Source organism: Ambystoma mexicanum, chromosome 12, assembly GCF_040938575.1.
Source record: "Ambystoma mexicanum isolate Mex_15411 chromosome 12, UKY_AmexF1_1, whole genome shotgun sequence".
Classification (NCBI taxonomy): Eukaryota; Metazoa; Chordata; class Amphibia; order Caudata; family Ambystomatidae; genus Ambystoma; species Ambystoma mexicanum.
Window position 1 is genome coordinate 471573635 of NC_090936.1, and position 23279 is coordinate 471596913.

A 23279-nucleotide genomic window follows, 5' to 3' on the forward strand; every position below is an offset into this window, starting at 1 on the left:
CAGTAGTCTCATTGAACGCGGTGAAGGCCTTTGATTCTGTGAAATGGCCATTGTTGATGGCAGCTTTACAGGCATATCGTCTAGGGTCTGATTATCTAAAATGGGTCAAACTATTATATAGCGCACCACTAGCCAGAGTGAAGACTGGAGCGGTTATCTCAGGGAGGTGGCAACTTAGCAGACGTACCAGACAAGGGTGCCCATGGTCCCCGATGTTATATATCCTTGCATTAGAGCCACTAGTGATATACCTCAGACAACAGTTTGAAGAGGTGGGGATTCACACAAAAGGAGGGCCACACCTAATATCGCTATATGCGGATGATATGTTGTTATATTTAAGATACCTAGAGGAAAACTTGCAATATATCCTAGAAGTAATGGAGCGATTTGCGTCGGTCTCGGGTATTGAAGTTAACCCTAAAAAATTGTGCACATTCCACCTGGGAAGATATAAAGGGATCCTAAGAGAGCAATTACCAAATCTCCAAATACCCTGGGAGACCACAACCTTTCGATACCTGGGGATAGATATATACCACACAATGGGGGATGAACACAAACACAACACAGAGAAGGCTATAATAAACATTGAGAAGAGTATGAGATTCTGGTCTAAGCTCCCTCTGGCCATGATGGGGAGGGTGGCCCTGTTGAAAATGGTTGTATTACCAAGGCTGACGCACTTTTTTGGAAACATACCATATATAATACCGAAACGATTTTCTGCTAAACTCCAGAGCATACGCAGAGGCTTTATCTGGCATAACACTAGGAATAGGATAGCCCTGTGGAAACTGCAAAACACATATGACAAAGGAGGCATAAAACTTCCCAACTTTGAAATCTATTACTGGGCCAATCAGCTGCAATATGTGGCCAAATGGATATCGGAAAACTGTTAGGCAGAATTATATGCAGTACCCTTTGGGAACACCACACACAATTAAGACTACAAGTGACAGTACAAATTCACCTTTGGTACAAGCCTGTACTACACAGTTAAAGTGGTAGCGATGGCTGAGCAGCCAGACTTATCTCAAGAGTAAGTGAGCAGTATCAGATAGTTACACAAAGGAAAGCAATTACTATGATTCAGGCAAACACTGACTCAAGGTTTTCAAGTAAAAGAATATACATTTATTTCACTCTTCAGTTGTATAACATTACACTAGTATAAGCAGTTTAAAAACAACACTCTTAATACACCACACCACTTCCCTTAAATTCCAGACAAGTTAAGCTCACAAAATGAAGTGGGAGCAAAATGGCACTCCAGCAATTTAAAAGGGAGGGAAAAACAAAGTTAACAGAAATTGAAATACACCAACAGGTAAGTACTCAGGGCAATCGAACAAGGGAGACTACAATGATAAAATCAGATAGAAAAGGCTTAGGGCCAAAGTCAATGGGTCAAAATCTTTTGCTCAAGATAATACAGTTCAGGGTAGTTCGTGGTAAAGTTCGTGCCACGGATTCCGGACGAGGTTGTTTGGTAGAAAAGTTAGTTCAAAGAGAAGAAAAGGACACGCCCTCGGTTTGGAGAAAGATTTCAAACACTTTCACCGCGACTGAACGGAACGGACAACTGGATTTGCACAGTACCTTAAAACGGAGAGGAAGCTGTAGCTGAGGCGGACGTTCCTGGTAGTTCCTGCACACTCACGGTTCCTGAAGCGACTGTCGGACTGACAAGAAGTCGGAAGACTGGCGGGCCCTGCACTACCCAGGGAAGAAACCAGCAGCAGAGCAAAGCAACAAATAAAAGGTGCACTCCTTAAAAACCAAGCAGGGTCCGACCTTCCTGGCTATCCGACCCACTGTAGCTCTGTACAGCGAATTGGACCAGAGCAGGGGTCCTGGCTTGCAGTTTGGGCGAACTGGTTGGTCCCACCAGCTCAAGGGAAGAAGTTTCCTGGAGGATCTTCTCTGTTGTCGGATTCTGAAGATTCAGACCTGCAGCAGGGCTTCACCGGGCGGTTCAGTCATTGTAGGGGTCCTTTTCCATCAGCTCCTCATTGGTTCTTTCGTTCCAGTGGCGACTCTGCCTTTCCAGTCCCGGATGTATAAAAATGTCTGTTCCCCATAGCATCCAGTTTCTTTCCCTCATGGTTGGGGGGCACCGTGGATGAGGACGATGGATTTGCAGAGCATTTCCTGGCCGTGGCTGAGACCACACAGTCAGGTGAAGGTTGGGACCTTAAGCACTTGGGGGCCGAGTCTGGGACTCTGTACTTTTTATCACGTCTGTCACGCTTGGGCAGGGTGGTACTCAGGTTCTTCAGGACTGCTAGTCCTTTATTTCCAGATATCGTCCAGCAATGGAACGGACATGATGGTCCTCCGTCTGGACTCACACCTTTTATACAGGAACTCCTCCTTCTTCATCTTCTCAGGCACCAGCTAAAAAAGGGCTTGGGGGCCCTGGACATCATCGAATGGAATGAGCCAACCTCATCCAGTGAAGAGGCGCTGTGTGGGTCATCGACTCCTGCCGGTTCTCCGTCCGCCAGAACATAGTCGTCGGCCTCATCGGTGTCCGTAGCCGTTGCTGTATCTGTGCCCGTTTCCATGGCAGGATCCCTCTTTGGGGTCAAAACCCGCACAGGAGGAGGAGGTGGTGTTGGCTGGCGCCCTGGGCCAGCCGGTTCCTTTGACTTGCGCTTGCACAGCCTTGGTGGACTTGTAGACGGAGCAGGGCCTGGCGTGGGAGGCATCCTCACCTGAATTTCTGTTACCAGCATGTGCAGGGTGGTCAGAATGTCCAATGAAATGTCTCTGGGCTGAAAAACCTCCCTGGCCCGCTTCATGGTCTGAGTATTAGCCTTTGGGCAGGTCGGCGCCCTATGCGGAGCTATTGTAAATGTGTCTCGGCACACTTGGTTCCACTGCCATCTCCGTACCCCTCTTAGGGGACATTGGAGTTCCACTTCTTCCCCTTTCCTGGGTTTTCCAGGGGGAAGAGGCTTCCTTCCCCTTTCAAGGGGGCTTTGTTGTAGCTGTGGCAGTAACCTCCCACCGTGCCAGCAATGCCACCCGCGGCGTAGCTACTGCCGTGAACATTGGGACCACCTTCACAGACTGCCATCCCTTCGATGAAGTAGAGGTCATTGACAGGGCCATCAATGAGGTAACAGCAGTCGTCGTCGATGATGACACTGTTGTTGTCTTGCCTGCAGGCAAAGACAATGGAGGCAGAGAAGGACCCACTTTGGACCTTTCCTTTGTTACCTCCTCCGTCGATGATATGCGTAGCTTCGAAGGAGTCAATAATTTCCTCTTTGAGTGCGTGACTCTTGCTGTTAAGCTCACTGTGGATGTTGTTGGTAATGGCGATCTCGCTTTTCCCAAGCTGGGATCCACAACAGCGGCAAACCCAGTGAGGTCTGTGGTCTGCAGCCTTGCCTTCTTTTCGACCCCTGAGGTCGGGGCATCCTCAAAGGACCTCAACCTCTTATCTGAGGGAGTTTGATCGTGGGACCAGCCGACCCTGGGGGAAGTCTGATCATGCCCAGAGGCCAAGTCAGGGGCCTTACCCGACTTCAACCATGCGGTCAACCTGCTGTAACGGTCTTTCTTGGTCTTCTTCAAAAACTCATTGCATTGCAAACTCTTTGCATCCCTCCTCATCATGGGCCTGATGCAGGCAGTAAAGAAATTTGTGGTGTTGATCCTCTAGAAAACATTTCTTAATCCACATTTGGCGCAGAGCTTGAAGAAGCATCTCTTCTCTTCGGTCATGGCTAAAAGGTGCAAAGTAGGCCCAAGTCTGGGCCTTCCTGTGAAGAGCCTCGATGAAGCTTGATCTTCACCGACAACGGGTCCCCGCTGTGGGCAGTCGACCTCCGGTCGAATGATAATTAAAAATCGGTCAAAACTCTACAATTTCTTATCCAACAATTTGAACACAAGGAAAAAAAACTTGTAGAGCACTCCCAACACTGAAGCGTGCAGTAGAAATCTGAAGATGGCCACCAGGGATGGAGCCTAGGGAGAGGACTGTCATTGGTTGGGGACAGTGATTGGTTTAGAGAATAAATACAGTTTTAAAGTGAAACTGTTTTTTCTTTTACTGAGGGTTTCCAGCCTGACAACTGGGAATATTCATATTCATGAGCATGTGAATCTTTGCCAGACCCTATGCTGCAGAAGTAGCATAATTACTAACAACAAAGTGCAACCTAGCATGGGGGAGCCGCTAAGAACTGAAACAGAAAAACAAACCCTCTTTTTTTTAACCTTTTTCACAGACTGATATTATCTTCATATTACAATCATTTTCATTTAGCGTGTGCTACTGGAGGGGGAATACCCGGGTCTTGAAATCTGTAGTCTTCCCGTGTGTGTGTTTCTATGGAGAGTAGAACAGTCAGCAAGTTTCAATTATTGTCAATGTTTGCTAAACCATCATTGTTAATGTTAACTGATTTGCCTGCTTTGCTTGAGGGTTGCGCAATGTTCGCTTCAATAAAGTTTAATGCTTCTTCCGGAACTGTAAAAAAGTAAGGCTTGTGTGATGAATCCTGCCGAGTCATCACTGAACCACAGCCTAGAATCTCCTCCATGTGCCGGGGCAAGGTAGCAGCTACCTAATCCTAAACCCTCGGGGTGGCATCATGATGGAAGATCACATGAGAGGAGATGGCTGTTAAGGGGAAGTGGTGACTCCTTTGGGAGGAACACAGTATTCATCTTCTTATGAGGATGAGAATCATATAATTCCCAAATATTTAATGGCATGCTGTCACTGCACAAGTCCCTCCCATGAGAAAACCCAAAGAACATCCTATGAAAAGTCATCTAGACAAAATAAGTCTTGTACTTTGGGAATTCATGAATCAAATGTAACATCTTCTATTTATCCTGAATCTGTCTTAGGTAGAATTTCTGTCACCAATGTTAAATCACATGTAATTCCCATAACATCTTCTGACTCTGATCACATTCAGTACACAAATCAATTAGAACTCAAGATACATGAAAGAGCGAAAACCCTATGGACTTCAAGATCCTTAATGCACGTGGCACTGGGACGAGGAGGAGAAACAAAGAGTTAAGGAAGGTCATGGGTGAGATTGAAAGGAATGTCTGGTCTAGTTGTTGGAAGCCAAGGCACCTGAGCAGGACATTTAAAGCTGGGAATGAGTCTCAGCTGTGTGAAGGAGTAGCAGAGGCACAGAGGCAGAAGGAGTCAGGAGAGAGGCTGAAGCGGTTGGAGCTGAAGCAGATTTGTGAACGCCAGCAGAAGCTGATGTGGGACGAGAATGCGTGCAGTTTTGCAGAGTACGCACAGCAGGAAGCAGAGTCGTGGTCAGCCGCGGGGAGAGAAGCCCAGCTTTGTGGGAGACGTACTCCTGAACCAACGCGAGTCGCTCAGAGGTGCCGGAGGATGCAGAGACCCTGCAGAGCAACAGAGCAGGAGGAGCTCCAGAAAAGGGCTGTGCAGACACTGGCAGACACAGGAGAGCTGCCAACAGGACTGCCGGTCAGCAGGGTGGCTGCCGAAGCAGCAAGGAGTGCTGCAGAGACGCCATAAGAAGTCAGTGAGTTGGCCTGCAGGAACAGGTAACCCTGGGACGCTCCGAGCTGAACATTTACTAATACCAGACAATCTTGAATACCGAGCATGTAGAATAAAAAAGCAAAAAGGGCACAATTTTCCATTTATGAGATGTCAACTTGAGGAAATCTGTAACCCAACTTGCCAACAGCCAAGAGGCCATAAAGAAGAAGTAAGATGGTGAAAATGCTGCAATTCTCCTTTTATCCACTATTAACTTGGGAACATTTATAACCCACATTGCCAAGAGCCAAGAGACTGTAACAAGGAGATAAAAGGGCAACACAGGTACAATTCTCCTTTCCTGAGACACACCTTTGGGGAAACCGGTAACCAATATTGCACACAGTCAAGAGCCTCTGAAGATAGGCGACCATTGTTCAACCCTCCACACCTGGGACACTGGTGTGGAGAACCTTGGAACAAGGAGTGCCATTAAGAGTAGACACTTATTGTAGTAGTAGGATTTTCTTTTCCTGGCAGGCGAGTAAACCAGGAAAGGGACCAGCTGTCATTAGTCTTGACATACAAATATACCAGGAAAGAAGCAATAGCTTTGAAGAGATGTGGGTGTGGTAAAAAAAAAAGTGTTGTGGAAAGAAACTGTTAACTTTATCCTCCTGACAAACTGTTGCATCATTAGACAGTTGCTGTGCCATCGTGACAAATTGATTTCATTAGAAGAATAACTGTGATGTTCTAATATCTGCTCTACATCCTGGGAAGGAAACTGTGTGAAGGAAACAATTGCTTTGGTGTATGAACCAGTGCTTTGTGAAAGAGACATTTGCTTTACCAAGTGTAAAGACACATTAAAAGGAAAATACATTTTATGTTGAACTAAATAGAACATTTTTTGAATCAGCACTTTTTCAGATTTTTGTGTCACCAGGCTGTTTAAGGCAGAAAATGATTATCATTTAGTTCAGAGGTACAGAAGCTAAATTACTTCCACTGCCTGCAGTGGCGTTGTGCCCCTGCAACTGTGAGGCATGCCATGCACAGATGACCTTTGAACCTGCTTGGAGCCACAGCAGTACTGGCACTGCAATTGTCAGAAGACTGGTTAAAGCACAAAACATGTGTGCACTGTAATTTTGGCATGCAGTACTTTGAAAGGGGAGGTATAATTAGCAGAAACAGAAACATGCATCTTTTTATATTAATGCAAATCAAAAAGTCTAGGGCTTTCACACCCATACCAGATGGCATTATGTAACACTTACACTAAATGTATATCTTACAACATGATACATAACCTGGTACTCAGTATGACTCAATAACATGTTCTGATTGGTAGATGGGATGTGAGAGATACTTCGCTATTGCTACTGAATCAGTAATTAGGCACCTAGGGCCTCATTACGAGTTTGGCGGTAATTTGAAAATTCACCACCAAATTACCACTAAACTCGATTACTGTTACTGCCACTTGGTCTCATGGGGTTCCCACAGGATTACAGGTGCTGGTAAATCCCCATTTTTGGAGTCACAGAACTCCATGGGGATTGTTGGTGTATTTACCACTGGTGGATGGTAAAGGAGGTAAAGTAGAGGATTTACCTCCAGCAACAATCGAGGTGAATCCGCCCCTTTTCCTCTACAAATCGGCGGATTTACCACACAGTCATTCCACTGGCGGTTTTGCCACAAAATATAATGTGTTGGTGCAGCAAAAATGGTGATAAGTCTGTTACCGCCCAAAAAAGTTGCAGTAACGGTATTACAGCCACTCTTTCCCTGCATGGCCAAACTTGTAATGAGGCCCTTAGTGCTTTTCTGCATAGTCAATCAATAAAAACACAATAAAACACACATAACACACAGTATCCTATGATGAACGTGATGTAACTGAAAATAATAATCATGAGCCAATTCATATCTCATATGAGTTTTAAAGCAAATATTGTCAGAACTACCTTTACAATCTGCACGCTTTCAAACCCACATCTTCACTTACACATCATAAAAATATAGTTGATCACTGAAAATGTTTTTATCCCACAATGCCCCATCATTTACCTTCATGTGAGGCTTCTCTTGGACATTAAATGAGTCTGCATCAGTGAAGGTGCTGGTGAAACCGGGCTGCGCAAGGTCAGTCTGCCTAATGTTTTCAGGTGACTCCTGTTTTAAGAAATCATACAGAAATGGTCTGTACATTTGCACCAAGAAGCTTTAATGATAAATTGCTGAACGAGGGAGCAATTCAATCATACAGTGTGAATATTCACAGTCATGTACATGGGATAAAGAACAACTTATATATTAGCACTATGTCCCTCTTCCTCATCACAGGACTTCATTTTAAGGATGAGTCATGTCTGGGAAACCGAAAGCTGCTCCATCTTTCAAATTTAAAATTAAATGTATTGTACCAACTTTCTTTTCAGACACAATTCCATTCAGAGTTTCAAGGGCAACTTTCTAAGATATTTTTGTAGTCGTTCTCTAGCTGGTTATGAAATTCCTTACTGAGTCTCCCTCAGTGTAGTATGATTGTTCCTGTATTTCATAGACAATTTGTTTCTTTCAATTTGTTGGCAGTATTGCGGCACATTTGCCTATGCAAAAGTATTATTTGCACATGTGCCATCAATTAAGAAAAGACATGCATGCTGTGTGCACTTGCACATTCACATTAGAACCAGTGCAAATGCATTGCAAGCGTATTTAAACTTGCAATAATGTGAATGTGCTTGTGCAAGTGTCATACACATTTGCAAACATACTGTTATATCACCCTTGCTGTTAAGCTTGCATTCTGTGTTTCCTTGGAAGCTTTGAGAATGTTCTGGCACTACCAATACCATCTATTGTTCTCTTGGGCTAGGAGAAGAAATCCTCAGGATATTTGAGTTCTCGGACTTCGAGCGGACGCTGTAGTATGTAGCTTCAGGTTCTGATCTTCTCATTACAAGAATTTTTCCCGGATTCTTGATGAGTAAAATGTTAATGTTCTATCTCATGTATTTTAATTCTGGTTCCGGTTCAAGACTAAGTCGTGATTTTTCTGCCGGCGACTATATGGAAGGAATATCTCTTATTTCACTGATCATTTTTCTTCAAAATAGAGTGGAGAGAATTTGTTACTATTCCAAGTTAAGTGTACCTCCCCTTTTTGCGATTGTCTATGAAAGTCGTGCTTCGTATGCAGCATTCAACCCCCAGCCCGGTGTAAAAACAAAGAGTTATAGGGCCCTATTTCAAACAAAAAAGGAAAAGTACCTCGCAATGGCATTATTTTGGGTGACTTGGAGTCTGTTTATGTTTCTAGCTGAGGTACCGGCAAGGAGGGCGTTGCAATAGTCGAGTTTGGCCTCTATAGTAGCTCTGGCTATTGAGAGACAGTTCAGCTTGGAGAGGTAAGGTTTTATGGCGTTGATAAGTTTGATGGTGTGTGCCGATGCTGAGGCAATGGCACTTACCTGTCTCGTCATGGAGAGTGTAGCGTCATGTGGACCCCTAGAGTCTTTACAGACGTAGAGACGGGTATGATAGTGCTGTCAATGCTGAAATTGAAGTATAGATGATCTAATGTGGCTTTTTTACCTAGGATGATCATCTTGGTCTTATCTCCATTGAGGCAGAGACCATTAGCCGCCATCCATGCTTGTGTAGTGCGTTGGCATCTTGTTTGTAGGAGCCGGTTAGAGGTAGGAGTACTTGAGTGTCGTCGGCGTAGTTGATATATGCTATGCGTTGTGCGTCAAGTTTGTCGAAGAGGGGCTTCATAAACAGATTGTACATGTGGGGGCTGTGCAGGATCCTTGGCGGACTCTGCAATGAATGGTATTGGGCAGTGCACTGGCTATGTCTGAGAATACTTTCATTGCCCTTCCTTCAAAGAAGGAGGTGATCCAAGATGCTGCTTCTTTGGAGAATTTGGCTGAGTTGGTGAAGTGTGCGGTGAGGGTATTGTGATCTACAAGATCGAAGGGAGCCGAGAGGCAGGGACGTCATTTCACCAAAATGCCAGGGGTAGTGGAAGTGACATCACATGACCCTTGACCCCCTGATGAAATCACAGGAAGTGATGTCATTTGACCCCACCCCAAAGTAATATCGCGGGAAGAGATGGAGCACGACCTTTCACCATTGACAAAACAGGAAGTGGCATCACATAGCATTGTACACTACGAAAAATATGGTTACGATATCACTATAATGTGATGTACATTGCATACAAGAATGGATCGCCATATGTATCATTAATATCAGTGTGTATGGGCCCATATTACCAAATTACTGTGAATGCAAGAAGACGTCCATGACCAAATGATAATGATGTATTATTATATAGCACTTAACGCTTAAGCTTAAGCGCTTTATATAGAAAAAATATACACCCAATATCACCCAACCGGTGTTGGTACTCATTTATCGACCTTAGAAGGATGAAAGGCTTAGTTGAGGCGTTTAAGAACAGACTAAATCAGTGACTCACCCCCTGAAGTGTCCCTGAAATAAACCTTTAATGAGTCTAGCAATTATTGTATAGAATTCCAGAAAGACACATTATTTGGTATTCCGATTATTTCTTATTTAGGGTCAGTGCTCAAAGTGTTAGACTTGTGGCACTCCTGTTCTTATTTTACTTCTCTTTTTTTTAAGGGGCCTGAACAAGAAAGCCAGCCACTCCAGAAGTAAAGAGCCGCATAGTGCTGGCCACAGCCCAGGAGCTTGCATTACAAAAAAAAAAAAACGACCTCTGGCGACCCCGAAAGGACGTCCCTGCCGAGATCTGGTTTTTAAGATCTACTAGGGCAGTTTCTGTGCCATGCCCTTTGTGGAAGCCTGAATGTCTTTTTCCTAGGATGGAGTTGGTTTCAAGATAGTGTTGGATCTGTATGTGGGCTGCTTTGTCCAGAATTTTGAGCAAGAAGGGGACAGTGGTTATGAGCCGGTAGTTATTGGGCTGGGCGAGGTCTAGAGTGGTTTTTTTTAAGAGGGGGCGTACCCAGGCTTCTTTGAGGCTAGCTGGGACGATGCCTGATTTAAAGGATGCGTTGATGAAGGCCGTTAGAAGAGAGGCGAGGGAGTTGGCACAATCCTTGATGAGCTTTGGTGGGCATATGTCTCCTTTGCACATGGACTGTTTAAGGTGTTTATGGAGGCTGAGCCTTTTGAGCCCATATTGAGCATTTTCTGTCATTTTTCCACATGTAATACCGTATGTTGGCCGGCGTCCGCCTTTGTTGATTGGTTGTCTAGCAACCTTTATCCCCGCTCATTGGGGGTTAAAACGCATTTATCGGGTCGGCATCCACCGGAAGGCACTAGTCGGCATACAATCCAAGGCACTCTATCTAAGGCACAAGGCTGTCAGTGCCGGGAGGTCTGGAGGCTTGCCCGTGCATCTGTCTGCCTTTTCATTTGCCTATAGCCTGGGTCAGTACATACACCCGACAGCTAATCCGTTCACTGTCACCACCTCCTGCTATACTGCAAGATAAGACATTGACAGTCCCTCATGCTACGCTCGCTAACTCACCCAGCAACTCCCGGTCCTATACTGCTTGTTGTCAATATAATACCCAGCTAGGATTCTACAACTGCAATCTCTACGTATGGAACTTTGGTCGCCGCTTGCCCTTCAACCTGCATTTATAACCTTTGGTGCGACATTAACCGGCATGATTGATACCTCTGTGAACTCAGCTAATGTGACATTTTACAGTTTTTTTCATTAATTGTGTGAATGCCACCAATTTCGGAATAGCCTACTTTGCCGGGTATGCCCGCCGGCCCTGCTGAGCTATCTACCTCCAGTCTTAAGTATTCCCCTCCACACCCGAACTTCAGCAAAGTCAAGCCTATGTCTAGTCGCACGTATCTCGCGCCATGATTCACTCTTCTTAAAACGCATACAATACTTTAGCATCACGCATGTTCCGAACTGCCTCCTATTACTGTACTTTTAGCTACTGCTGTATTGCCCGCAGTCACTGCCTGCCCTGTGCCCGCTATTGCCTCTGCTTCTCTCTACAAATGCAAATGTTAAACATCACTGCGTGCCATGCTTGATCATACTGTCTAACCACAGCTTTGTACAACATCTGACCATACTACAATTGTACCCTGCTCTGTGCCTGATTACACTATCTCATCGTCGCCCTATATCTTGCTGCCTGGCAAATGCCTGCACCCTGGCACACACCACGATGCCACCCAGGGTCACTCCCACTCCCCCCAACACCCGCCCTACCTCTCCAACGGGCTCACCTTCCTTATCTTGGCAACTGCCTTTCTCCATGCCATAGCCACTCTCCTCCTAGCTACCACCTCTATTTGCACCTCCTGCACACAGTCATTACAATTCAATCACCCCATGGAACTCTCCGTCGACCATTTCTAATCTACACCCATGGCTGCTCCTGGGTCCCCTCTCGCCATCATAAAGCCTGTCCTACCATTGTCGTACTCACCTAACCTAGTCAGCACTCACCTAACCTAGTCAGCAGAGTCTATAGACTTAGGAGCCGCACCCTACCTATGCAACTGACCTGCCTACCTACCACCATCAACTCCAGGAAACACAGACTAGGCACCTGCTCAAACCTAAAACACCCCTCCCACCACCCCCACTTCCATGCCCCCAAATCAGTGCCCCCCCTCTCAGGTCATCACTACTGCTGAATTCAACCACACCACCAACACGCTTCTCCCCACCTCTACTACAGCCCCTCCCTCTACTCCCCTATTAAAGAGAAACCCACAGTCACCTCACCTCAAATGTGCCCTCCTCAATGTTCGTTCCCTTCCTGCACATGCCTTAGAAATATACAATCTTTTAACCACTAACAACCTTGACCTACTTGCCAGCACCCAAACTTGGTTACATGAGGCTTCTGGCCCCGCTATTGCCCTAGCCCTTCCACCAGGCTATTCCATCCTTAGACAAGATAGGCCCTATTGAATAGGAGGTGGAGTAGCTTTTATCTCAAAGGAAAACCTATCCCTTAGGCTAAATAACCGCCCTTGGGTAGGCAACGCAGACATTCTCTCCCCAATTGCACCATCTACATTCACATCCTATACCGACCGCCAGGTCTTCCCTCTAACTTCCAGTGACACCTAACCCACCTACTTAGCGACAATATTAAAAGCACCACCAAAACCTTACTTCTCTGCAACCTTCATCTAGGGTTCAACAACCCCAAAGACAAAGCTACTGCTACTCTCGCTAAGGATCTAAATGACTTAGGCTTCACCCAAAAAGTCATCAGTCCTACCCATTCAAAAGGCTGCACCCTTGACTGGGTCGCTGACCACAACTGTTCCTCCACCATCAACTCTAACATCACATACCCATGGACCGATCACATCTGTGTCCAATTCACAATACCCACAGCCCCCACCACCAAAACTCTCTCACATGCCCGACGGGCCTAGTCAGAAGCTCAAAAGAACTCAACAAGGACAACCCCTGCCCCTACCTGGAGGTCCCTGAACTATCACCCCCCTTTTCCAATGACCCGAACATCCTAGCGGACATTTATAACGACACCATCACTAAAGCTATCAACTCCATTGTCCCACTTGAATGTAAAAAGGAAAACAAATCACTGCATATCAACTCCTGGTTCACTGAAGAATTACAAACCTTACGCTCAAGCAAACGCAAAGCCCTCAAAATATGGCAGGTTAACCCTTGCGATAGTACCAAGGATGGCTTTAACAAAATTTCCCACCAGTACAAAAATGCCATCACCATAGCTAAATCCAACGCTTTTAACACCCGGATTACCAAAGCTAACTCCCAAACCAAGGTAATCTTCACCATCTTCAATTAACTCATCTCCCCAGCCACTAGCCCGGATGAGATTATCAAAGATGAGGCCTAGCATGCAAGCATACAATCCGCCATGCTCAACAAAGTTGACCTCCTACAAAAGAAAATCCAGGATCACTACAAAGCCCTGCCCCATAAACACCTGCCTCTGCAAACAGTCCCCACACATTCAAGCCCACCTAACCTACTCTCATTCAGAGACATCACAGAAACAGAAGTTTGCTGAATAAATGCTCCCACTGGATCAGAAATGTTAAGTGTTGTCTGTCATACGAGTGACGTTTTAGAGGTCTCACGCCACCCAGACCCATTTCACTTGATGTATGATTTTACTCAACTTAAATTAGTTCCCCCAGGATTGGCAGATGGGTTGTTGTCTAATTATCAAAGAACATTGCCACCAAACGAATCTGAGATACAACTTCAGCCTCTACCAAAGACAGCAAGAAATTATCCTGTTCTAAACACTATGCCTATGAGGTATATTAAATCGAATAATGCCCCCCCCACCTAATCCATCATTAGAGTCCATGAACCCCAAAGAGGGAGAAAAATCAATCAGGGTGTCTCTCTTGCTAGACAAGGCGAACAGGTTTCAATGTGGTTGCCTCTATTGCTGATGAGCAAACACATGTCACAAGTGTACTAGACTAAACAAGCACCCCCTCCACTGGCTTACCCATTGCTTGGGGGAACAGGAAGGGCAACAGGAGGCATGATGGTTCTATTCGCGTTATATCTTGGAACATTGCTGGCACCGGATTTAAGCATGTGATGAGGATTGGTTAAAGCTCATCAGATAAACTGATATGTTATGTTTCCAGTTGATGCGGCCCCTTGAACAGCATTTAATTGTGAGTTTTGCTTGTTTTAGCACACTAGGTTGCAAAGGCAGTCTTAGGCCACCCAGTGGATATCTGGCAGTAGGGGTCAGGACTGGGCTATGTTTGAGGTGTTCCGCATTGGCCACTTTGATATAAAGGCTGTGCTCATCGAGATACAATTAGGCATTTTGGTATTAGTAGTTAGTATTTATAATAGGCAAGGGACTCATATGAGTAAGTGAACCCTAAACAAAGTAGACAATCTCCTTGAAGAATGGGATGTGGTATATGAATGTAAGGGACAGATGATCAATCTCCTTGCAGGAGACCTATATTGATAATTTGAACCATTAGATAGACTAAGCAATGCCATAGAAAATGACACTTATGTGGCACTTGTAGGGTATACTGACACTTACGTATACTAAACCAAAAAGAGAAAATCACCTTACATTTGAAGTTACTCAGCTCTGGCTTTGGGCAGGATTCTGAGCATGCAATGGAAGGCTTAACGACAATTTGCCAGCCAAACCAACATTCAGAGCTTGTGGTCGTATTAGTTACTTTTATCATATACTGTTGTACTTTACGTGAATAGAAATGTGCATGCTGTTATGAAATAAGAGATAGAGCTGAGAGATATCACACACCTGCAAAGTTGTTGTATTCCTTAGGGGCGCCTGTTGCAGCAACCTTTGGAGAACATTTTGTATAACACCAGCAGTTGCACTAATAATCACAGGAGACTAAAATGGAAAATCTATTCATGATTTTTAGTGCAGATCTTAGGCACTTCCGAACCTGAGGCAATGATAATTTGTAACTAATTTTATAATATTGTATATACAGCAAGGTCTTTGTAACCAAGGAAGGAAACTTCAATCTTTGCATGTAAGATTGTCAACAGGTATGATAAAGAATGTAGGTCTTGTAACACAAAATTGTTAGCGTTATGAAATGAGCAGAAGGGTTCTACTACGTCACAAAATGATGTGGCACCCATTGACAATGAGAAGAACTAGTTACTTACCAACTGTAATGTTTTTTCGACTGGATGTTCCTCCCATGTATTCCTCATTTTATGATATTCGTAACTCGCCAGCTTTGCAGCTTTGGAACAATTTTTCTCGGCAGAGGGCGCTGTGCACGAGGTTGTGGCGTTGATGTCCCTCGACAGTTTCTGTACCGCGTCAACGTCACCATCAGTATAAGCTGCTTGTGCCATGCCCGTTGGCTTCAGTTCTGTTTTTTCGAGGAAATATTCGAGGAACACCCAGGCGTGCCTCATGACTGAAAATTCTTCGTGATAGAGAAATGTAAATAACGCAAACTGTACTGCGGGGTAGGATGGGAGGGTCGATGAGGAATACGTGGGAGGAACATCCAGTCGAAAGAACGTTACAGTTGGTAAGTAACTTGTTCTTCGAATGGATTGTGTCCTCCCACGTATTCCTCATTTTATGATAGACTCCCATAGCAGTGGAAATTTATGGAGGTGGGAGCACTCATTATTTTTATCATGGACGGAATGTAGTACTGCCTTAGCAAATAATTCTTCATGGGAAGAAGAGGCATCAAAGCAGTAATGCTTAATGAAAGTATGCATTGATGCCCATGTTGAGGCTGAACAAATATCCGCTACAGGGACTCCCCTCTTCAGAGCCGTGGAAGTAGCCATACCCCTTGTGGAATGGGCTCGCAGCCCATCCGGCGGGTGCTTTCCATCTAATCTGTAGCACTTCATTATAGCCAAAATGATCCAGCGGGATATGGTCTGTTTTGTCACAGCTAATCCCAATTTATGGCCTGTATAACCCACAAAAAGTTGGTCCTCCCGACGCAATTTTAACATTCTTGATATATAAAAACAGAGCCCTTTTTGGGTCTAGTCTATAAAACCTCTCTCTTCTTTGCCCAAATGAGGAGGGTAGAACGTTGGTAGTATGATTTTTTTTGTGACAAGTGAAAGTCAGAAACTACTTTTGGTAATAAAGAAGGTTTAACCTTAAGTTTGTACTTGTAAAATAGTGTACAGAGGTTTGCATGAGAGAGCCTGCAACTCACTGACCCTACGGGCTGAAGTTAAGACCACAAGAAGGACAATGTTAAAAGCCTCAAGGGACAGGAATGCAGAGGCTCAAAAGGTATACAAGTTAGAAACTTAATTACAAGATTTAAATCCCAAATTGGGACATGAAAAGGAACTTGAGGGTACACATTAGTGAGCCCTTTCAGGAATTGGATGGTCAATGGAATTTTGAAGTAGGAAACCTCTTCCGAGGAGAGCTTTAAAATGGACAGCGCAGCCAAATATCCTTTCATTGTTCCAATCTGATTGGCTAAATGCAGCAGAAAAGAAAGCACCATAGAAGTGCCACATTGGAAAGGGTCCACATTCTTATCACTGCACCAGTTACTGAATTTATTCCAAAAACACCGGTACAGAGACTTAGTTGCTGGCCCTCTGGCCGAAAGCAACATTTCCTTTACGTCATCTGGGAGGTCCCAATCCTTTTATCTCAACCTCTCAGAAACCATGCATGAAGGTTGAATGTCTTGCCCTCTGGATGGAGAACTGGACTTTCCTCTTGCGAGAGAAGATCCTCTCTTTGTGGAAGACGTATTGGAGGGCAGATGGACATGTCCAGAAGATCTGGGTACTACATCCTCCTGGCCCAATCCGGGGCAATTAGGATCATGGTTTTCCTGAACTTTCTCAACCTCCTGATTACGTGAGGAATCACGGGGACTGGAGGAAACGCATACAGAAGTGGGAATTCCCAGTCCACTACGAATACGCCTCCTAGAGCTCCTCTTGGGGAAAGTTACCTTGAGCAGTACTGATCACACTTTCGGTAGACCGAGGTTGCAAACAGATCCACCTGAGGGGTTCCCCAAAGGGTGAAGATCTCTTGAAGGACTTCCTGAGCTAGTTCCCACTCGTGGGATACTGTGCTCTGCCTGCTCAGATCGTCCACCGCTGTGTTCTGCTCTCCAGCTAGGTGAACTGCCGACAGAGAGATTCCTTCTTGTGTTACCCAGAACCAGAGCTGCATTGCCTCTCTGCACAGTGGTAGTGACCCTACGCCTCTTCTCTTGTTGAGGTAGTACATGGCCACTGTGTTGTCTGTCATTATCAGGACATTCTTTCCACTTAGAGGGCAGGAAGGCTTCAGCACTAGTCTGATTGCCCTCAGCTCCAAAAGGTTGATGCGTAGTTTGGACTCCGATGGAGACCAACGACCGCTAATTGTCAGATCGTTGGTGTGGGCTCCCCACCCCGTGAGTGAGGCGTCCATCACTACTGTTATCTCCGGCCATGGTTGCCAAAAAGATTCTCCTTTGAGGATATTGTCGTTGCAAGCCCACCATAGTAGATCCTGAAACACTGTCCCCGGGACTTGCAGAAGATCCGACACACTCCCCGAGAATTGGGACCACTGAGTTCTGAGGGCCCATTGAAGAAATCTCATCCTCAGATAAGCCTCTGGCACCAGAAAAATGCAGGATGCCATGAGGCCGAGCAACCTCAGAAAATCGTCGGCCGGTAGACACTGGGCATTCTGGAATTTTGTTATCATCTGCAGAATGTGGAGAGCTCTCCCCTCGGGAGGCGAGGCTTTGCCTGAGGAAGTATCCAGGACTGCTCCAATAAACTGGAGTCTTTGGAATGGTATCATAGCCGACTTCTTGTAATTGAGCGAGAAGTCCAGCTTGGCAGGCGATTGCAAGATGTTCCTGAGCTTGTTGGGGGGGAACAGGCTCTTATCAACCCATCGTCCAGGTAGGGGTAGACATGAATCCCCCATCTCCTGAGATTCGCTGCCACAACCGCCATCAGCTTGGTTAAAACACTCGGGCGGAGGTCAGCCCGAATGGCAGAACTCGAAACTGATAGTGAGAGCTGCCAACCGCGAACCTCAGGTACTTTCTGTGCTCGAGATGGATTGGCACATGAAAGTAAGCATGCTGAAGGTCCAATGATACCAACCAGTCTTGGAGTTGGAGAGCCTGAAGGATATGAGAAAGGGTTACCATCTTGAACTTGTCCTTCCTGAGGAACCTGTTCAAGTTTCTTAAGTCCAAGATGGGTCTCAGTCCTCCGTCCTTCTTTGGGGTGAGAAAGTAAAGGGAGTACCAACACTTGATCCTCTCTGCTACAGGTATATGTTCTATTGCGCCTTTCTCTACCAGGGTTAACATTTCCTGCACAAGGAGCGGATCTGGAATTTTGATAGAGTTGGTTCCCGGTGGATGGTCCAGAGGCCTTTTTAGGAAGGGAAGGCAGTAACCTTGAGCTACTGATTCCAGTGTCCAAGCATCTGAAGTAATGCCCTGCCATTTGTTCAGATGCTGAGAGATTCTGCTTCCCACCAGGGTCTTGTGTGGTAAGGTCTAAGAGAGATTTGGAGGCGGCTGCAGGAGCGGCTGAGGGCAAAGATGCTGCTACTGAGGCTGATTTCGCACCTCTTCATCTTCCACTATGAGGGAATTTCACTTACCTGTGCGGCCTGTCCTCTTCCTCTACCAAATGAGGAGTAGTATCGAAAAGAACGACCTCTCCAGTCAGTTATATCATCTTGTTCAAAGACCTGCTCCAACCCATATATTCAAAACTCTGTTCATCAAGTTCCTGTACCCCGAATGTGCATATTTTGCGGGATCAGGTTTTTAAAACTCTAGTTGATGTATCAATGCCACTGGCAGAGTGAAGGGTATCACACAGGTCTCTCAATCTTGACTCAGGGTCAATCAATAGCTCTGGCACAAATTTTACTCCTAAAGGAGAAATGTCTTGCTCTGAGAAACTTTACTCCTCAAATATCGAGGACATGGACTTAAAAAGTCTGATTTAGGTAGAGGTATATACCTTTTTTCCAATTCAGGAATTTGTCTTGAGGGAATCGAAGTATTCCTCGAAATCGTCGATGAGGACTTCCGTAAAGTAGCCGATTTCTCCTTTTGCTTCGGCGTCGAGGTAGTCTGCGCTGATGGCATTGATGAACTCGTCGAGTGCTTCGACAATTTATTCTTTTTAGCCATTATCGGGGAATCACTCGAATTTCGAGGAGCCTTCGACGTTTTAAAGTCGGGTCGAGATTGTTGAGTTTCCTCCTTACTACTGGACTTGGCCTTAGTAGTTTCTGACTCTCCTGCGTCGTCCAAGGGAGAGACCGGGGTCTGGCTCTTTTGAGGTCTCTTTGAGGGGGTCGGGCCGCATTCTCAAAGAACTTCATCATTTGTTTTTGTAATTCTTCCAATTTTTGGGGGGAATCCGATCTAGTCGGACATCTTACCAATTCCGTAGATGTGTCAGACGAAGAGGAGGGAGATCGGTGTCGCCTCTTCATCTTCTTCTTTGAAGATGAAGAATGCCTCGATCTACTACGTGATCAGGATCTCTTCAAATGTTTGCGCCGATCCAAATCTCTCGATTCGACTGACTTTTTATGTTTTGAAGAGGCCTTCGAAGAGGTCTTCGAAGAGGGCTTGGAAGCTTCCCGCCCCACCGCAGGTTTACCTTTCCTCTCACAAAGAGCTTTCTCCGCCATCGACTGACAGGAGCCACAGCCACTGGTCTGATGGTCCGAACCCAGGTACCAAAGACAAACGCGGCAGGGGTCAGTGATCGACATTTTAGAGCCACAGTCGACAAGTTTTTTTAACCCCGTCTTAGGAGTTGAAGGAGTAGAAGAATACATTTTCTTGAAGAAAATTCAAAGCGCACCGTTAACACGAGAGAAAAGCAATCGGAAAAACAGAACTGAAGCCAACGGGCGCGGCACAAGCTACTTATACTGATGGTGACGTTGACGCGGTACGGAGACCGTCGAGGGACATCGCCGCCACAACCTTGTGCACAGTGCCCTCTGCTGAGAATACTTTTTCCAAAGCAGCGAAGCTGGCGAGATACGAATATCCTAAAATGAAGAATACGTGGGAGGACATAATCCATTTGAAAGTAATTATTAGAAAGAAAACAATATTTGTAGATAAATACAAAATAGTGACCCTTGGATCTACTCAAAAGAAACACCCCTTTGTGGCATGCATTTCATCTGCTGATTGGCTTGCACACTTTCATTATCTATGAAGAGACAGCGGAAGTGCCGAATACGAGCAAAACATTATAGGCCCAATCAAGAAGATCCTCAGTTGGTCTTCCTGATTTTCAAAATATCTGCTTCTGATACAGACTGTTTCGCAGCAAGACTACCAAAGGAGGCTGCCGTGTCGGAGCGCATGGCTCCCATCTGATCACATGCTGCCCTGCTGACTTCACCGCTTGGGGACACAAAACTAGGTGTAGCATTATGGTTCTCTGAAGTATGTACCTAACACTACATTGTCAATGGGGGTTCCTTTTGTTAGGGAGAATTCTCCAGAATGGCTAATTTCCCTTACCTACTGAGTCCCTCAGCAGCTTTGCTGGATTTCTAGGATTTATTTTTTTCACCTGGTAAGAGTGTGAACCTTTTTTCCCACTCTTACATGTGTTTTGTTGTGTGTGTGTTTAACATTTTCTTGTGTTCATAGACTGTGGAGCCTCAACTACTCCATAGGCATCATCTTTCTACTGTGTGTTACACAGCACCTTCAGTGCAGTGACATAGGGTTGTCTTTTTCAGACTTCCCAACTACGACTCCATTTTCTTGGACTGACTAATGTCTCCCGAACATGTAAAGTTGCCATTGACTTTATTAGTCTTTTTAAATTCACTGACCCAGTACAAACTATCTTTCATAGAGTACTGGAAAGGGTTAATAGTTCTCACCTTTTGTCTGTTTCTCATGGAACATAGTTTTGTTCCCTTTTCATTAAAATGTGGCTGGTAGCAGAGGTAACTACACTATTTGTCCTACCGTGGTTAACTTATATAGCCTTGGTATTGTTTTACGCTATCTTCATGGCCTCAAACTTAAACCTGCTGGACCATATAGGTTTTTATATGGTTCCGGCTGGGTTTATTCGCCATTTCTTTTTGTAAAAGCCTTTCTCGTGTTTTACTCTGTGCGCCAAAACAGGTTTGGTTCCTTTGTTTGCCGACCTTTCGCAGGCTTCTGCACAGAAGCCCTCCTTAGGCGCCTGAATGTGTGAGAGGGACAGGATGTGAGGGAGGGGTTTGAGACTCCCTGCACAGGGTCTCCTTGGAGACCCATGTTGCACTCTGGTATGATTGGCTGTGGTGACTGTCCTGGCGGGACAGCCACCCTGCTGTGTGATTGACAGCCAGGCTGTGTGAATGGGGGAAAACTACATAAAAAGCTGGAAAAGCAGAGTCGCCACTGGATCAAGAGAACCGAAGAGAAGCTAACAGAAGAGGACATCGACCACGACTAAACCTCCTGGTGAAGCCCTGCTGCGGGTCCGAATCTTCAAACTTTGACGACAGGGAAGATCTGCAAGGAATCTTCTCCCCTTGAGCTGGTGGGATCAACCAGTTTGCCAAACTGCTCGCCAGGCCTCCCTTCTCTGGTCGGATTTGCTGTACAGAGCTACAGTGAACCGGATAGCCAGGAGGAACGGACCCTGCTTGCGTTTTAAGGAGCGTACCTTTTATTTGTCGCTTTGCTCCGCTGCTGGTTTCTTCCCTGGGCAGTGCAGGACCCTCCAGTCTTCCTCCTTCTTGTCAGTCCGACAGTTGCTTCAGGAACCATGAGCCTGCAGGAGCTGCCAGGAACGTCTGCCTCAGCTACAGCATTCTTCTGCTCTAAAGGTACTGTGCTAACCCGGTTGTTCGTTTCGTCCAGCCGCGGTGAAAGTGTGTGAAATCTTTCGCCAAACTGAGGGCTTGTCCTTCTCTCTTCTTTAAAGTAACTTTTCGTCCGACCAACTTCGTTCTGAACTCTTGGCAAAGACTTAACCGCAAACTACTCTGAACTGTGTGATCCTCTGCAAAGACTTTGGTCCATTGACTTTGGGCCAGGCCCCTTTAATTTGATTTCCTCACTGTAGTTCCTTTTTCTAGATTGCCCTGCTTACTTACTTGTTGGTGCTGCTCAATTTTTGTCTAACTTTGTCTTTCCCTCCCTGTTAAATTGCTGGAGTGCCATTTTGCTCACACTTCATTTTGAGCCTAACTTGTCCAGAATTCTTTGGGTGCGGTGTGGTATATTAGTAACGTGATTTTTCTACTGCTTTACTTTAATGAAACGTTTTACAACTGATGTGTAAATAAATGTATATTATTTTACTCCGAAACCTTGAGTCAGTGTTTGTTTGAATCATAGTAATTGCTGTCCTTTGTGTAACTATTGATATTGCTCACTCTACTCTTGATATAAGTCAGGCTGCTCAGCCATCGCTACCACTTTACTGTGTAGTACAGGCTTGTACCAAATGTGAATTTGAATTTGTTTTGTAGTCTTAATTGTGTGTGGTGTTCCCAAGGGGTACTGCATATAATTCTGCCTAACACCTTTTACCTGTATTCTGTACTTCCAATCATTGTTAAGGCACGATTTCACTTAAACATTGGAACAGATCACTAGGAGTCTCTCTTCTTTATTCCACAAGAAAATTAATTTTCGGCCAAAACTGAACATTTCCTCTCCAGTCCAGATGAAAACCAGCCCCCACTTCGGGCAAGGTTGAAACTAGTTCAGGGTTCACATTTCAAGGGATCTTGATATAGCTCACTCAGTACTGAAGACAAACATTGTTTTTCATCTATTCAAATAGACTGTGATTTTTTAAGATTTGAAAAACTCTTTTTTTGTATTGATGTTATGGATTTACAACGGTATAAATTAACCAGTTGGGTGAGTACCTATCATTGCGACTCTGGACACAATAAGAACCAGATTTATGTTACGGTTACTGTTTTATGTTAATGTATGGTGCTTTCATTGTGATGACATAAGGTTAAGCACATGGCATTCACAAATTGTCTTTATTATTTTTGGGATCAACATTGTTTGTATGCATCTATTTATACATGCATTAAGTTTTGTTGTTCTAGGTAATTGCCAAATTATTGAGACTTGGGATAGTAAAAATGAAATGCATTACTCACGATAATACCATTTCTGATGATTGTATCTGCTTAGAGTCACATGCTGTGCATAGAGTCCGATATCTAGTGGTAATCGCAGAGTA

General features: G+C 45.1%; 1 protein-coding gene across 1 annotated transcript in view; it reads right to left on the minus strand.

Moving 5' to 3' along the window:
• LOC138513680 (V-type proton ATPase 116 kDa subunit a 4-like) overlaps nt 1–23279 on the minus strand; it is a 4716919-nt gene that overhangs the window by 1179583 nt on the left and 3514057 nt on the right. Inside the window, exon 23 of the mRNA XM_069628745.1 lies at nt 7583–7687. Within this exon, the coding sequence (XP_069484846.1) occupies nt 7583–7687 (105 nt within the window). The remainder of the gene's footprint in view (nt 1–7582; nt 7688–23279) is intronic.